This window comes from Alosa alosa, chromosome 10, assembly GCF_017589495.1.
Source record: "Alosa alosa isolate M-15738 ecotype Scorff River chromosome 10, AALO_Geno_1.1, whole genome shotgun sequence".
Taxonomy (NCBI): Eukaryota; Metazoa; Chordata; class Actinopteri; order Clupeiformes; family Clupeidae; genus Alosa; species Alosa alosa.
In genome coordinates this window covers 1,137,176-1,155,694 of record NC_063198.1, presented here as the reverse complement: position 1 = coordinate 1,155,694, position 18,519 = coordinate 1,137,176, and the positions used below count along the sequence as shown (strand labels likewise).

General features: G+C 39.0%; 1 protein-coding gene across 1 annotated transcript; it reads right to left on the bottom strand.

Moving 5' to 3' along the window:
• Positions 1 to 533: 533 nt before the first annotated feature.
• On the bottom strand, positions 534 to 18,027 carry manf (mesencephalic astrocyte-derived neurotrophic factor). Its single transcript, XM_048255504.1, has 4 exons — positions 17,800 to 18,027; positions 3,911 to 4,038; positions 3,644 to 3,785; positions 534 to 965 (listed from the first exon to the last, which is right to left on the bottom strand). The coding sequence occupies exons 1-4, from the start codon at positions 17,888 to 17,890 to the stop codon at positions 781 to 783; spliced, it is 546 nt and encodes a 181-aa protein (XP_048111461.1). The 5' UTR covers positions 17,891 to 18,027; the 3' UTR covers positions 534 to 780.
• Between the last annotated feature and the right edge of the window lie 492 nt (positions 18,028 to 18,519).

Genomic DNA, 18,519 nt, shown 5'->3' with positions numbered 1-18,519 from the left:
CATCCTGGCTTGCTCGTTGTGCAACCAATTAAGCCTGTACACTCTTGTTTTGGATTCATTGAGCGCAGCTCAGTAACTTATCCCGGATGTCTTAATTCTGCTTTTGTGCAACGGGCCCCTGATGTTAGCTAGCCTATGTGTATGCACTGTCAGTTCGAATAGCTTAACTAATTATGGTTTTCCAAGCAGCGCTTTCTGAAAAGAGATCTTATGCATCCGTGTCCATTGTCCTCTGCTTGCAGTAATGCAGAGAATAAAAATATAGTACGTTTACTTAGTAGCCTATAGTAGGAAAATAGTAGGCTACCTTATGAAGGAAAGACATCTACAGCACAATTTTTTTAGGCCTACTTATTTGCAATAAAAAGAAAAAAAATTGTTACAAAAAAGGGTGGGGGTTACATACATAACATACATAGGCCACATCCAAAACAAAACAAAAAAAAAGTCATGATCACTGTGACAGTATAACGCTTGTCTGGTCGTTCTACCCTGACTACCGTAGTCACACTTTCAATGACTCTAGTCCATTGTAGATTTTTATGGTTTTAATGAAAAATTATAGTACAACTGGGATAAACATATGGTTTGTACAGCATAGATCATGATAAAAATCAAACACGTTTTGCAAAACTTTCAAACTCAAACAGGAGACCATTTCTGGAAAAGATCTGCAAGACTGTCAGACTGTAGGGTTCAAAAAAATCTGTGATGTGATCATCAGGCCACAGTACTTTTCGCTTCTCCCAAAGAATAATGATTTCAACTAAAGAAGTTACATTAAAATTCTGTCCGTGCCTTGGCTGCATTTGGAGCATATTTAGGCATGAGTTCCTGGATTTTGCGGATGAAGTCGGTCTTCTCAACACATCCTTTACATGTCTCATCCCAATGCTCTAGGATTTTCTTCAACTCCTTCACCTTCAGTGTTTTCAGTTCCACTGTGCTTAGGTCCAACTCTTTCTCTGGAGTAGGAAAGGCATACAAAACAAAATTTAGGTGCTCAATTCAAAACTAATACTTCTAAAACTAATCTTCAATTAGCTGAATTCTGATAAGATGAAAGGAAGGAGATAATGGTTGCTTAAAACACAACGCAAAATGCAATGAGCTGAAACAGCACTGTTAGGGGTGTGTCAAGATCTCACGATACTACAATGTCACAACATTTCTCATCAAGGTAAAATCTGTCTCGTGGAGTAGTATCCAGCTGTAGCCAGTATGACCGAAGAGCCTGGCAAAATCACCAAAGATGCCCCAGCCTCTTTTACATTTTTTTCTGTGTAGCAGCATTTTGGGTATCTGCTGGAAACAATAATATCACTCAATTACACCGTTTCCACTAAAACACAGTAGCATAACCGCTTCCATGTGCTGCCAGTGTGTTTATTTCAGTCTTGCACAGCTGACTTCAAAAACATAAAGTTAGCAAGATTTATGGATCTGTGTTGAATCAATGCAGCCTAATACCATCACACAAATGGTTCTCAATTGAAACTATAGCTCACCTAACCTGTGCAATTGGCACAGACTCGATGGCTAGCGTGTTTCTGTAATTCACCCACCAGGAGTTGAGGGAAAAGTAAACAAAATTCCTTGGAGGGAGTGGTCACATTCTTAATGGAGCCACACCACTTATACAGGGGTCTACTCACAGTCTTAATGTAACTTGTCTGATTTTACTGACTAGGGACAGATAATGTGATGGCAGTGCCAAAATAGCCTTGTTGATAATTTGTTGAAATTCAATTAAATGAAATGTGGAGACATCTCGTTTTGAAATAGCCTGCTATTACATATTTTATGTGATACTCATTATTATTTATTTTTAGGCTTAGGCCTATTGTAAAAAAAAAATGTGTTCCAATTCATTACATTTTTATGCTAGCCTAATAATTATTTTTTGGTAGAAATATCAGTATCAGCAAGTAAAGAAATGTAAATACTTGTACTTGTACTTGTACTTGTAAAATCTAGATTTCCTAAATATAGTGTTCAAATATTGTCTCGTCTTATTCTCGTGAACTCAATATCGCGTATTGTCTCGTCTTGTGGGTTGAGTGTATTGTCACACCCCTAAGTACTGTGCATTTGATTCATAAAAACAAGTACAAATCTTGGCATTTTAGAAGAGTTTGAATACAGGAGCCCAAAAATGGACAAAAACAGAAAAGCAAAAAAACCCAACAATCAATACAAAATGTATTGCAAAAAGAGACAACATATTTCCACCAGTCAACCACGTCCCAGTAAACTATAGAGACACCATGGGCCATATGTATCACTAGCCCCTTCCCGACTGTTGCGCCAAATATGTGCAAATTGGGGCAAGTCAAGGCTAATCCCGTTCCCATTATCACTTCCAGGCGTAATCGTGCGGTGTTAAGGTGGAAGGCCGGACCGAGTCAGGTAAGGGGATTCACTGAAAAAGCTACATAACTACTGACTGCCAGAAACGGCATTGCTAACAATTGAATTCATTTAATTAATAAAGTGTGAGTGAGAACAGCCAAAACTAGGTCAAAGGAATAATTTAGCTAAGAATAAAAGCTAAGGAATATTTCGATTTGTGACACTGTCTGGGCATTTTAGGTTTGTTCCAGCCACAAAACATGAACATAGGTGTAGGGATGTTACCATGAAATTCAGAGTATATTGAAAAGAGTCGCCAATACTACATCAAACGTGTTTTGAATCTCTGTGCTTGAAGCCCAGCCATTATCACCTGTAACCTCGGATATAGCTTTGGCTTAGCCTGACTCGACAGTTGGTTTTATCGTTTGTAAAAACAACACTTCCCGGATAATCAACTGGACATTGGAAAAAGCACAGTACTGGCATGTATCCAAGCATATAAACAGAAAATACCATGCTTGTATCTCTACTAGTCTGACAAAATACGATAGAATATTATATTCATAGCACCTGTGTTAAAGGAACCGTATGTAAGATTGTAGCCAAAACTGGTACTGCAATCACTTTCAAATTACTGTAGAGCGGTGTATTCCCTCCCCCTCCCCCCTGACTGGCAGAGCTGGCAACCCGGATGCCGAAACACTACTGACTTCGTGATTAGTAGATAGGTGGCGGGTGGCGCATCAGGCCAAAACACAACATGACAACATCAACATCAGTTAAGGGCTGCAACTTCACTTTTTAAATGACAATATCCTGGCCGGACTACTGTTGTCAGTATTTGAAATGAACATGATTTCTTAATGTCTAGTGACATATCAGGGCCATTTTATGATTAATTGAAATACATTTCTTACATACGGTTTCTTTAACCCATTTACTCCTGAAATGCCTGCTAAAAAACGCCTATAGAATCCTATGGCATTCTAGACTAAATAACCTTATTTCCTGAGGGTTTTCTGAAAAAATACTAAGAATTGTCAACGTCTACCAAAACCTTACTATCTAAGCCTCTGCACACCTAGAAACATGAAATAAAAAGCATGCTGCGCTACGCAGCAACCAGTGGGAGAGTCAATGTTGCGCTATGCAGCAACAGGCGGGAGATAGAATGTTGCGTCGTGCAGCATCCAGCACGAGGCTTAAGCCTGCACTACAGTATTTACAAACTTACTAAAGACTTTACAACTCGTTTGGCAAATCTGCTTTGTAAAATAGCAACTCATACCATATTTAAGCTCACAGATTTGACTGTCTTTCTTCCTGAGCTTATCACAGATCTTCTCAACTGGCACATGGTAACTCATGGGCTTCGAGACTTCGTTGATCATTTTAGTGGCTGCATCACTCGTTGCTCCTATGTAGTAACACTGAGTGTCAAAGTAAAAATAGGACATTGTTAACATCAAGTACATTTAACACATACTTGTCTGTAAGGCATAACTGGAATAGCAGTTTGCAGGGAGATGATAAATATGGTAGGGAAAATACTTACGAGTCTGTTCTCCTTCCCCTTTGCATCCTTACAGGTTTTCATGAAAGCTTTTTCAATTTCTGCACTGCTGAACTTGACATCATTGTCTTTCAGTGTCTGATAAAATCTTCCCAGGAAACTTACACACACTGCAAGAAAGAAAGTGATGCTAACAATTACAACCACATTTCCAAAAAGGTTGGGATGCGGTTAAATGTAAATTAAAAATAATGTGATTATTTGCTAATCCTGTAATCACATTCATCTTGATTCTTTCTATTTCTTCATGTAATTGCAAGTTCTTTGCATTCTGCCAGTTATGGATAATGGTCTTTTTTTGTTCAAACTGTAATGTGGTCTTTTGCTTTGTTACTTTAATTTTTAACACAACACACAACTAGGACTGGGCGATATGGCTTAAAAAAAAAAAAAAAAAAAGATCAAGATTTTTTTCACACCAAATCCGATTTAACTACAAATTACATATTAAATACAAAATAAATTGAAAGACTAAAGACTACAGTAGGCCATCACACCCTCCCACATCTAAAGACAAAGTCATAGATTTTAAAGTCAGATGATTTGGAACTATTTCCCCCATCATACACCAGATATCAACGGGAACTCGGATTGTATAAACGACCCATATAGCTAGGGCTGGGCACCAAATGTCAATGCTTAATGGTACCGACCGAAATGCACCAATCTTGCTTTGGTTCTACCAAAAAACGTAAAAATTAGAATGTATGCAAGTGTTAAGGTCTGTGGGCGGCTCTAGAAGGAGCACTGCTGTGCCACTCTGCTCAGCTTCAAGTCATTCGAAAAAGTGATTTTAGTAGAGAAGGATTTTCGTACCAGTCCCGTGCCACTGGCATACGGTCTCATGCAGTGTCCACACGACACTTTGTTTTGTAGCACTTCCCTACTCACTCTTCAGGTCACACCATAGACTGTATAGAACTGGACAGTGTGGCTGCATTCTACAGTGTTCTATGGAATTGAAGCCGCCGAGGCGACGCCATCTTGGAAAATTTGGAGCCAATTTGAAGTGCGGCTGCGCAGCAAAAGTTGAAGCATGCACAGTAAAGAGGAGTCGCGGTCGGGCACGGCCACTCAGTTGCCACTCAGAGAGTTAAACACGCCCCTTGTCAAGTGAAACCCGCCCCTTCTCCTTTCCACAACGCAGGTCGACTTCGGGCCGAGAAGGCTAGCTGGCGGATGAATTTTGCGGCTGTGAGTTAGCTAAACAGTACAAACAACAATCGGTTTGTTCTTGTCTGGTAAGTGTTAGCATTATCAACTGAAACGTTTTTTTGTCTATTGGTGTTCTTAAATACGTCTAAGAGAGCTTATTATGTTGATTACAGACTGTGACAATTTAGTATGGTGAATACTAATGAGCTAACAACAGAAATACGGACAGCGAATTAGATGCTAACGTTAGCAGCTACATTAACGTTACCGTTAACGGGAGACTAAGTTAGTTGTTGAAGTGAAGATTAGCACACAGCTCCCGTAACAGTCGATGCATGATATACTTGGTTGTATTAGTTGTTGCTGTTTTCAAATATCTCAATCTTAATGCATGCCATCTCAACATGTAGTAACCATTGACTGTACATGGGGATTAATAACACTAGACAGTCAGTACAGTATATGATGTGATAAAGCAACGGTATGATGTGATAAAGCAACGCAAGTTAACTTTAACGTAATGTGAAGCATGAACCTCATCAACCAGTCATGTTAATGTAACTACTAGCCAGTTTGCCAGCGTTGCATTTTTTTCTAACGTTAACGACAGACACCTCTGTTAGAGCTACTTCTGTCATGGTAGGTCGGTAGCATATACTGTAAAAAATAGATCGGTAGGTCGGTAGTTGTAGACCGCATAAGTGAATGATCGATAAATGAAACGCCTGCATTAAACACTACGCCAAGAACCAGTCACTTCCCAGGGATATCGGTGAACATTTGAGAAAGCCCTTAGTTTGTCATCTAACGTCCATGATCAGTCATACTGATAACGTTATTTTTCAAGCTGGACTTAAGTTAATAACATTCACACCGCATATTTAAATGTGTAGTTAACATTAGGTAGGCTGTGAAGTTTATTGCACACATATATTTAATTAATTGGTATTACTAGTGGTGTTGAGTGCCTGATTAGATGCTTTGTAATGTTGTAAAATTGTCTGACTAACTTTATTGTAACTTTCCTTTTTGCAGGTAAGATATGGGTGATGGCTGAATGTACTGGAGGTGGCGGCAAGGTGGTCTCCATGATCTACATTAGTCTGCAAGCAAGGGAATGGCTACGTTAAGTGGTTTGGCTGGAGTGGTCTGAGGTGGCATGTCCTCCCCCCTGACATCCATCTCCCTGACATCACCCACCGTCACTGGATCAACCTGAAGCCCCTTATACATGGGACATGGCACAGCACCACTACGTTCTGAAAACACATGACTTTCAATAACTTGCGTGGCACCAAGAAAGGTCTGCCGCTGCTCTGAACCTTCTGTTAATGTGACATCATTCATACTTGAGGCTGTACACATCCCTTTGTTTCTATTTTCTTTATTGAGGTCACCCAAACTTCAACTTTCTGTATGCCCCTGAACTCACACAAATTGTAAATTGCGCCATTTAACCAGTGTGGTGTAGTCTAGTTAGTCTTAGTTAGTTGTAGTGGTGGGTATACTGTAAGCAACCCCAAATGTTATTAAATACGTATCCTTGCCTATTTTAAATGGGTATACTGAGATGATGATGATGCTGCTTTTTAAATGGGTTTACTTTGTAGTCCTGTGCATCACGTAGACTATACCATACCACGGTCATTTAACTGCCTTGGTATTTAAGTCAGAGGCCATTGCTTAGTATTTAACTGTAGCCTACACAAAGATGTAGACGTTACAAGAATATTAATATCAGAATAATTATTGGTTGATACTAAATCAATATTGAATGTTTTTTTTTTTTTTTTTTTGTGTGATATATCATTCAGAATGCTGTAACATGACTGGTCTTCAATCAGCCAAAGAGGACACATCGTAACTCCTCTCCTAGTTACTCTCCATTGGCTCCCTACAGTAGCCAGAATTAAATTTAAATCTCTCACTTTGGCCTATAGGACACTGACTGGATCTGCTCCTTGTTATTTTAATTCAATGATCAAGATATACATCCCCAACCGCCCACTGCGATCTTCTGATGAGCGTCTGTTGTGTCGACCAGTCTTAAACGCTAGGTCAAATTCAAGACTCTTTTCCTCAGTGGCTCCATGTTGGTGGAATGAGTTGCCCAGTGCTCTTCGTTCTTGTGATAGTTTTTGGTCTTTTAAGCACTTCTTATACATTATGGTTTGTATGCAGTAGTACTGTTTTATTTTCATTATAGACCCTTTCAACAATAACAACAAAAACAATGCTTGAACGTTCTATTTGGGCCCCAATCTACTTCCTCTGCATTAAGATAACATATGGAATGTTAAAAAGGAAGTCTTGTGGGGCCAACTATGATGCTGATAATGGAACTCTTGAAAGGGTCCATAGGCTGTTGATTAATTTGACATTGTTTATTATTGATATATAACTTATATAACACTAGCAAGCCTGTGGTAGAGGCATACGATTACAGACATATTGAGAGAGCCTATCAATAAGTTGTCACAGTTTTCAATTTAGACGTATTATTTTGAAATGATGTACGTCTACGGGAGGATTTACACATCACTGGCAAGACCTGATCAAATCATATGAATGCAAAATGCTTCTCAGCGGTGCAATCGCAGGTAACAACGATACCTTAACGCATTTGCAGATACCGCTGTTCTGAACATACTAAGCAAATTGGCCATTTGTAACTTTGAATCCCTCCTCACGTTAAGCTATGGTCCAATAATGTGTTCACTAAAACACAAGTAACGTTATTTGTCGGGCTGATTCATAAATGGGCATACCGAGGTTGTCGACCTAGCAGGCTAGGTGGCGTTTATTGCCATTCGCAAAACTAAGCAAGAGTTAACGTTAATGAAACTTAACATCGCCTTCTCCAGTGACTTAAGTGTATTCAAATGAAGTTGCAACGATGATGGCGGCAATCACTGGTTACGTTAAACCATTTGAAACAAGTAGGACTGTAAATGATGGTGACTATGGCTAACGTCACTTCGGATCAATATAGCAGAGCCCTTTTACTTTACCTATCAACTGGCTAATGCTAGCATGATTTAGCATGCTATGAGCTAATATACTTAGCATCTACGAAAGAACAGCACATAACTTTTTTCACAAAGAATCTGTCACAACTAACAACGATGTCTCTTACAAACAACTACACAATGTATGACTATCAATATGTATTTAGTCAGACTGTGATAAGATATAGCCTAATGATAATAACAGCAACACTTATTTAGGTTAGGTTATGTGTCGAAATCAGGTGTCGTTAAAATAAGTGAGCGATGACGTGGTATTGTCTGCAGCCTAGACGGTAAAACATAATGGACAAAGCGTCGTGTCTGCAGCCAGCCAGCTGTCAATCATAGGTGTAAACACGCCCTTTTTAGATTTGTTAATATAACATTAAAAAAAATAATTTCAGCGAGAAAAGAAAAATTGTGTGTATTGAAGCATCTTGAAAACTATTTTTTCGAATAAAAAAGTTGTTGATACAAAAATAGTTTTAGGTGAGAAAAGTGAAAGTTGGCTACTTGGCCATTGAAATACATGGGGATGGGCAGAGTTACACATTGTACTGCAGCCAGCCACCAGGGGGCTCTGGACTAACGCTCGCATCACAGACGGCACACTGTTGATGTGAAGATTTGAAATGTATTCACTATATCTTCTGTTATATTCTGCTCCTTTCGTGTTCACTCTGACTCTAAACATCTTGTTTATGCCCAACAGTGAAACTTTATTCGACTTTGATACACACAAGCCACCCTTTGTTGGCATTACTAATGATTTGTTAAAGATATCTGTTGGATTGTCTCCCATTTGGCCTTAACTCATTGAATGCCAAGCTGTTTTCGGAAGCTTTGTCCTAGAGTGCCAGCAATCTAGACCATTGTTGATGATTTTTGTACAGCCACAGCATATTCTGTGTTATAGCTATGAACACATGCAATGGCTCGTTTAAAAGGTGAGACTTTAAGCTCTCAGTGGGTGCAAACCATGTATTTCTACACGCCTCTGTTCCTGAGAAATCCCAAGCTAAACAGTGGCTAGTTACAGTGCATGAAAATGCACTGTTCTGTTATCCGAAGTCTTCTTCTTCTTCTCCTTCCCACCAAATTTCTGCATCTAATTCAGCTTTAACCGTTTAACGTAGAAACTTCGTTCAAACTTTGTAACGTAGGTCTTGAAAAGGACACATGGGGAATGTATTTTTCACTTTTGTAAACTTTATACTTTGAGATATTAATAAAAAACAAGCTTATTTTTCCCCATAGACTTAACATGGGCTAATGACATCACAATGGGCTAATTAACTTGATTTGCACCTGTATCAACTTCCAGCTGCTCACTACTAGGACCCATCAAAGGGCCAGTTAAACTGATTGCACCTGTATCAACTGCTTTCTGCTTAACTAGGCCAACTCTCTCTGTGTCTCTCCATTCTACAAGGATATAAGGCACATTCCATCCAACTTTCTATCCATTCATCCTCTTCAAACCATTCACTCATCCACCCATGAAACTATCCACCAACATCCATTAAGCAATCTGCCTATCAACATCCATTCAACTTTCTGTCTATCAACATCCATTACACTATCTAAATTCAACTTTTAAACTATATAGTCTGTCTCAGGCTTTAAGCATACAATCTGGCTCTATTAAGACTACAGATTGTGTTCCTATTTCCTCTGCCCACAACGGTTTCAAAATAAATGTCCTCACTACAATAATTCACTATTAAATAATTTAACCATTTAAACTACTCAACTATTTAACTGTTTAGACATTTCAACTGTCAGTTGTTATCAACTATGACTCCTGCCAACTGTTTCCAAATAAAAGTTTGTTTTGCATTTTATGTTAATATACAGTATATTTATATTTTCATGCACTGGTAATTTCCTCGAAATGACATTTTCTAGTTTTCATCAAAATCGCTGTTTTTTTCTAGAAATGGAGATATAACGTCTTTCATGAAATATTAAGTGTTGCCTGTAAACTTTCCGGGAAGTGATCAGCGAGACCTGGCGAGACTGCCACCTAGTGATAGACCCACGAAAAATGGCCTGGTTTTGGGATGACGTGCATGAGTCACTGATTCGACCCAAAGCGGCAACCGAGTTATGATAAAATGTCCAGATTGTGCGTTTTCGATCGTCATATATTTCATTTCCATTTAGGGCTGCAGCTATCGATCGTTTTTGTAATCGATTAATCTAGCACTTTATCGATCGATTTATCGGATAAATTTTTTTTTTGCATTTTTAAACAACCAAAACAAATAATGCATAACGAAAATGACATGGCTGTAAAATGATCAAGCAATTGGCACAGAGCCATTTATTCTAACTCCAACATTTGGCTCCAAAACTAAGCCCATTTATTGCAATTTACCTATTTAGTGTTTATAAGTGCCAGTGCCAACAATTAAATAATGTTCAAAATGCGCTCTGTAAAATTGCAGCCTCTTGTGCATGACTTAGCTGGGCAAACAAAGCTGTCCATACTATTTTGTGAAGTGCTGGGAGGGAGAAGAGGGAAAGCAATGTAATGTATTAATATGCACAACAAGTTTCATGCTGTAATCTAGACCTGACATCAAAGTAAATATCTGTTTTATGTAGATTTCTACACCTGCAGCATTTGCCATTAGGCTACTAAAAAACAGCCTACCATTAGGCTACTAACAAATAATTTTACCAGCATGGAGTGGATGTTTTCGGTTCAGATGCTTGTGTTCTTTTCCTTTTTGAGTATGTAAAGATCCCAAAACTTTACTTGAAAACTTTAGACATTCTCTGCCATTTATGGACATCTTGACTCCGCCATCGCGCCAGCTAAATTCAGAATGCATCACGATTCACGCGCTAGTGTGCTTCCTGAACAACGGTCCGTGTGGTACAATCAAATCCCTGCGTGTATAGTGCGCGTCATAGGAATTTAACGAGGCTTCGAGGCCCTATTTCCATTAATCACAGAGTTCCCAAAATCACATATAAGGTGTGTTAGAGTGTCTAGTTTCGTAATTAAAAAAAAGCTAAAAACTTTATATTACTAATATTACGTTATATTACGTATAACGTAATATTAGTAATATTACGTTAAACGTTAAACCCTAACGTGTTCGTTCCTCTGCAGTTTTGATGACAATACATAGAAGGCTAACATTAATGATCTGCTTACTACTGCTTTGGTTTACTGACATTTGAGTAGGCTATGCAACCCATTGGCAAACGTTTACCTGGATATGTCCTTTTAGCTTATGTCATGTTTAGGGCTGAAACGATTCATCGAGTTACTCGAATAACTCGATTACAAAAATTACTCAAGGCAAAAACCATGCCTCGAAGCCTCGTTAAATTCCTATGACGCGCAGGGATCTGATTGTTCCACACGGACAGTTGTTCAGGAAGCACACCATTAGCGTGTGAATCGTGATACATTCTGAATTTAGCTGGTGCGATTGCGGAGTCAAGATGTCCATAAATGGCAGAGAATGTCTAAAGTTTTCAAGTAAAGTTTTGGGATCATTACTCAAAAAGGAAAGGAATAAGCTTCTGAACCGAAAACATCCACTCCATGCTGTTTCACTAAACGTCAATAAAGTAGCCTATCTATCTATCTATCTACGTAGCCTATAGCCTACATTGATGTTGGCTGATTTTAATCACATACTGAATTTGTAGCGATGTCGTGATATAATGTTTAGCTTTGATGTTTTTAAGTAGTAAACCTATTCACTTTCAATTGCAAGACAGTAGGTTATGCCTAAAAAAGAACCCCTACACATGCATGCACCCTCATCTTCCCTCACGCACCGCACGCGTGCACACACACACTCAGGTTGCTAGGTTACCACAGCAAATAGGCTACCCCAAAAAATATTTTTTAGTAGCCTAATGGTAAAATTATTTGTTAGTAGCCTAATGGCAAATGCTGCAGGTGTAGAAATCTACATAAAACAGATATTTACTTTGATGTCAGGTCTAGATTACAGCATGAAACTTGTTGTGCATATTAATACATTAAATTGCTTTCCCTCTTCTCCCTCCCAGCACTTCACACCATAGTATGGACAGCTTTGTGTCATGAACAAGAGGTTGCAATTTTACAGAGAGAGTATTTTGAACATTATTTAATTGTTGGCACTGGCACTTATAAACACTAAATGGGTAAATTGCAATAAATGGGCTTAGTTTTGGAGCCAAATGTTGGAGTTAGAATAAATACCTCTGTGCCAATTGCTTGATCATTTTACAGCAATGTAATTTTCGTTATGCATTATTTGTTTTGGTTGTTTAAAAATACAAAAAAAAATGTTGTCCGATTAATCGATCGAAAAAGTGCTAGATTAATCGATTACAAAAAGAATCGATAGCTGCAGCCCTAGTCATGTTTGCTAGCTTGTGGGCTTAGTTTGAGTAGTGCTACCAAAATCATAGAAATTAATAAAATGTACCTCTTCTATGATCCAAGAATGATTTCATTCGAGTTGTTTTTTTTACATTTATTTTAACTAATGACATAGAAGACATTCCCAATTGCATCCACATATCGTAATGCACTATGCAAAAAGTGATTTACACTCGTAGCCGAACACAGTGAGATGCAAGCCTTCCAATCCACTCAGAAATGTAATTAGGCTACTCTCACGTCCTTAAAGGGGCAGGCAGTCAATTAGGACGACACCACCAATGTAATGACATTAAACAGAAGTGTAGTCAAATAGTTTAAATCAATATGAAATTACTAGATACTTACTTGGCTATTAATAATTATGCAGGCCACAGACTATGAATTATTAAAAAGATATGAACTTAATATGAATTACAAAATATATGAATGTATTGAAACATATGACATGATGCCATCTCTAGTTAGTTCTACGAAAGGTTATACTGCTTTTTGAATTACCTCAGTCAAAGCATTTTCACAAATAAAGTAGGCCTACTTTGATTTTCTGTAATCCTTACAGTTTACCTTTGATTATCCTTTTTTAATAAGCATCAAGATGATCAGTATGATTCTGGTCTTACCAATCTTAATTGCCCTAAATTTAAAAAAAAAAGTTTAAGGTCGCAACAGTCTCAAAAAACCTCGCAAAATCCTGGAGGGACTGATTTTCTACCTATCCCTTACTGCCACTGGGGGGAAAAAAATAAAATAAAATAAATAAAATTCCCTACCGACCCATGGCCTCAACTGACAACCAACAAGAACCAAACCTTTTTTTTTTTTATGCCCCAGTAATCAACGTTGATTCGACCTCTGGATAGCCTCCATACATTTCCGTTGCTTCCTTAAAAACATTTAACTATTAGAACTTTATTACTGCTACATAAATAATGTTGACTTGACTTATACATTCTCGTTCTCAGGATATGTAATGGGTCTTTCCATTAGTCTCGTACGCCCTCCCGTACCAGAGACTTTCTATTGAGGAGACACAGCACTCAAAAAGTCCTCCATAGAAATGCATGGGGTTAGTTTGTAATGGCAATATGGCAGTTGTCTACGCATATCCACACCCCTTCCGCGGCAAAACGTCAACATGTGAATACACTGAGCCAATCATGTGCCGTGTTGTGACATTGAGCCAATAATGTGGTGTGTTGTGAAGACATCGTGCCAATCATGTGTTGTGATCTCTCCGCTGGAGCAAGATTGGTGTCGTGAAGCCTTGCGCACACGCATTTCTGCCGAAATAGATGCCCAATAACTGCCCAAAAAGCGTTGCAATATGGCCGTCGAGTGGCGGGACTTGCCTCAAAGGACTTTGCCCGTACAACATGTACGAATGAGTTGCTAGTGTGAACGCTGGGGTTTGTGGTCTTTTTAGGAAGAACATGGATGCCACCAGGGCAGCATATATCTCGTTAGTGCTGGACATAGTCTAGAACATGAGAACACGTCCCTCATTCTCCCATATTGGGTATGGGCAATGTGAATTAATAATAAAAACTTTATTAGCAACTCAATTCGCCTATTTCAATGCAGTCACATTTCTCTCGAGCCACCAAACCAAACCAGTGGGACGTGGGACTTATCCTACCTCCAACTAAGAAAAGTGCACTGGGATGCCTGTCGAGGGAGCTCGACCAACCCCGACCTCACCAAAATAAGTCGGCGGCGCCCATGGAGACACTTCGTGAGAAGTAGGAATAGGCTATAAACTTTACTTCTCTGCGTGTAGGGTTGTTTTAGACCAGGGGTGAAAATTGGCCAGTGGGCCACATAACAAAAAAATAATGTGTGTGTGTGTGTGTATATATATATATATATATATATATATATATATATATACACACATCAGTGGCCGACCGTGCGTTCAGTGGTTAGGCCTTCAATGATGACTATTTTTTGACAAAAATAATAATAGGGGGGCGTTACGGTGGAGATTTTTTTTTTTTTTTTTACATTTCAGCGTTTAAATGTGTGCAATTTCCCAGCATTTCATGGTGGGGGGGAATAGTTTTCTCTCTCTTACGCGAGTCTGTGTAGCACTAGAATCTTTGTTACACAAAAAATGAATGCTCCGATTGCTTATTGGTTAACAGATCATCCTCAGCAGCAAAGTAGGCTGCTAGGCTATTTATTTACCACCCATATTCACAAGTACATTATAAACTGCTGCCTGCTGCTGTCCAGTAAAGACGCGCAATTTAGTCCATGTCATATTGAAAGTGAACACCAAGTGTACTCAAGTATGGGTTTGTGCAGACTACTTTGAAATATTTAGGCTATCGGTTGCCTACTTTATGTTCATGACTCGCACGCACATATAGCACTGCCACCGGTCTACAATGATGTGTCCAAACCATTTAGTAGTTTAATCTGACATCAGCAAACTTGCTTCAGACTGTGGCTCTCCTATTTAGCTGTAGCTCTAACGTTAACGTTACAGTGCAACTGTTCTAGGTGCCGGGCTGCTCTGATTACTCACGTGGAACTACAGTAGGCCATCCTACAGTGTTTGCCATTTCGCGGTAGGCCTACACTATGTCTCAACAGAAAATTATTAAAAAAAAAATGTCACAGCACACCACCATGCTATTAAACATAAAAGTCACCAGATGTATTTATTGCCGAATATCTATGTGTATTGCCCTAATGCTGCTACTGCTTGCTGGCTATTTTAGAATGTCTGATAGCCTGGTCTGATTTCACCAATAATTTTCACAAAATTCAGAGAGATAAAAAGTCAGACTAAACTAGCAGGGCAGGGAACCAAAGACAAATGACAGTTTTCACATAGATGCCGATCCAGGATAAAAATAAATGGATAAAAATGTATCGCACCCCCCCCCACTATTTGTTCACACAATCTGCCAATCAAATCACATATCGGACAGCGGTGGGATATCAGTAGTCAAGAACGATCGGGGAAGCAGAAGCAAATAATAAATGCTAAAGTACAATGTTATTAAAGACACTTATTTTTCATTCGTTTGAAAATAGTTAGGCCTTCAGAGAAGGCTTTGAAGGCCCTGACGGTCCGCCACCGAGATATATATATATATATATATATATAAATAAATAAATAACATTTTATATAATTTAAATGAAAGTAATTTTGTTGTAGAAAATTAATTTCTTAAGAAATACTGTTCATTTGATGTTGTTTAATTGACCGATCCCAAGCCCCTCCTCCCATTGTCAGTCCCATAGTTACTGTTGCTAAGTCGGACAAGTTTGCAGGAAAGTGTGCGAGAACGCGTGTTCAACATGGGGACGCAGCACCCCATTTAGCCGAGTGCAACAGTGTATGCTGGATTTCTGGGCGTCAAGTAATATTGATATATTCAAAAAACAGAGGTCAGAAAGGCCTGTCATCAACGAGGTGGAACACCACAAATTGAGGACAAACAAATCCGGTGTCGTGGATCTTAAAGGAATTATCCGGAGTAAAATGCACTTTAGATCGATTTACGGATGATTGGGAGTACATACGTTGAGTTGACATCCAAATCATGTCATTCGGATGTGTTTTGAGAAAGTTCGATGTTACCGTTTTTAGTCAAAGCTCGTTAGCGTGGAAGTGAGAAGGGCGTATTATTTCGCCGCTACAAAACACTATTTTTATACCTCTTCTACAGTTCCAAACAACATTGCACTTACGTGGTAATGAGTAGAGGGTCCCTAAAGCCAAACCGAAGTATCCCGAGGTCTTTATGTGGTCGGATAGAGAGTCCAGAATGAATTTCATCAAGCCAGTACCTTTCCGGAAATGTTGCCATCTTTGCTGCTGTAGGAGTCGATTGCCAAGTGTGCTCTGGAAATTCACAATTTCGTCGCCGTTTAAAAAAAAAAAATAGTCCAGTCTATACAACTTCATTTCAATTTCAAAAGAAATACTGGACTAGGTTTTTTTTTTTTTTTTTTTTTTAAACGGCGACGAAATTGTGAATTTCCAGAGCACACTTGGCAATCACTTGACGTGATTTGTCTTGCACTAGACTTCATCAGTGCCCGCTTATGCTATAATTAATTTAAATGTGGGCACTGTAGTAGCCTAGGGCCGTAGTTTGGACACCCCTGTTTTAGACACTGCCATTTTAACACAACTTGTTTTTCATATTATGGTGCGAAATTATGTCGTTATTATCTGTTTGCATTAAGATATAGCCTACGGTCAAAGTACCCAGTTATCTTACATAGCGAAATGCAGCGCTTTTACATATATACGGCTCCAGAACAGACAAAAAAAAAAGAAAAGAGTATCAGCTTAGCGCAGCGGTCGACCATGTTTTCTGTTTACATTCCACTTCAATTGCCTGGAACTCTTTGAAGTAGGAGCTATACTTCACTTAGGATACCATTGGTTTGGATGGGCACTGGAACGTAGCATTACACTTTCTAACTCGGTCGGGGGACTTATGAGACAAATGGAAAGACGCATAATACTGGTAATCACGCAAGCGTATAACCTATCATGTAGTGTCGTAAACCATCGTAAAACACGTTGAGCTTCTGCGCATGCGCAGAACGGATCTTAGAAGCAGTACGCATAGTGTAGTGACAGGGTCCCATGTTGTCCACTTGAAGAGGCAGGACTCTTTTTCAACTTGCATTCCAGCGCTTCCGACTTGGACCTCGAAGTTGTCTTAACTCCGAAATGCAGTAGGCTAGTTCACGTTTAAGCTTATGTTGACGCTAACGTTAGCAGCTACATAGAGAACATTCAAGAGTGACGTTTATTCATATAACGTAGGCCTACATCTTATTTTACACACACCCCCCAAGCATTGAAATGACAATTTCCTTGACAGAGAGACGGAAAACTGTGAATATCTGAATACCGTGCCGTTTAGTCAGGGTGGTTACAGTATGCATGCACATTATGCTTAGCCTTCGCTAAATTATGTTCACATTAAGTTCAACACGATCGCGCTTTCTAACATTAATTTAACTGGTTAGAAGCTAAATCTAGCACTAACGTTAACTTCACCTAAGCCATCTGTGTAACGTTAACGATTAACGTTAGCACACTATATTCATGTAAACCATACCGGCTGGCTTGAACGTTACAGCTAACGTTAATGATTGGTAACTTAGCATCGTTAACCTAACGTTAAAGTAAAACCGTGAACCTAAAGTAGTCCGAATCTAAATCTAAAGGATCTAAAGAGGCTGTTTCCAGACCACGTTAACGTTACCCTACAAACCTAACCTTATTCTGCAGGTTAACGTTAACGGTGAAGAAAGATATGTAGGCTACTCACCTTCACAATCTCCGTCTTTTAAAGCATTAACGTTAATACTGGGTACCAAAGCAAGAGTTACTGCCACATATAGACCGCTTAAATAAAACATCGTGAGTCCTTCACTAGGTCTATCGTTACAGTTACGTTAACTACAAAGTAAGTTTTGACACATCCAGTACCACAATACCTCTTTGCCGGTTCGTGAGCAAGAGACGCACTAATTCAAAGCTTCCTACTCAAATGGGCCCGCCCCAGTAGAGTCCATTGGTGATCTCACCACGGTTCAGGAAGTAATTGGTCGAAATACTAGTCCGTTCCACGAGCAGTTTACTGATAGGTTTACATGGATTCATTTCGGGGACAGAGTCCAGTTGTCGCCCTTCGATTGGCTAACAGGAAAAGGCTTCTTTCCATAAGTTGGGGCAAGTTCAAAATCAAAAGGTTTTGCACCAATTTGCTACGCTTTTCTGATTGACTGATCGCAATTATGGGTGGATTCGGGTAATCTGGGATATTATAAATGAGATATTTCACCCAATTAGGCTACCTTTAAGAGTCCCATGCACTAAAAATAAATAAATAAAAGTAAGCAATAAGCAGAGGTGGAAGAAGTAGCCTACTAAAATATTGTAGGCTACTCAAGTAAAAGTACCAATACTTTGATTAAATATTACTCAAGTACAAGTTAAATTCAAGTTAAATTCTCATACCGACAGTACTCAGTGACTTTGAGAAACA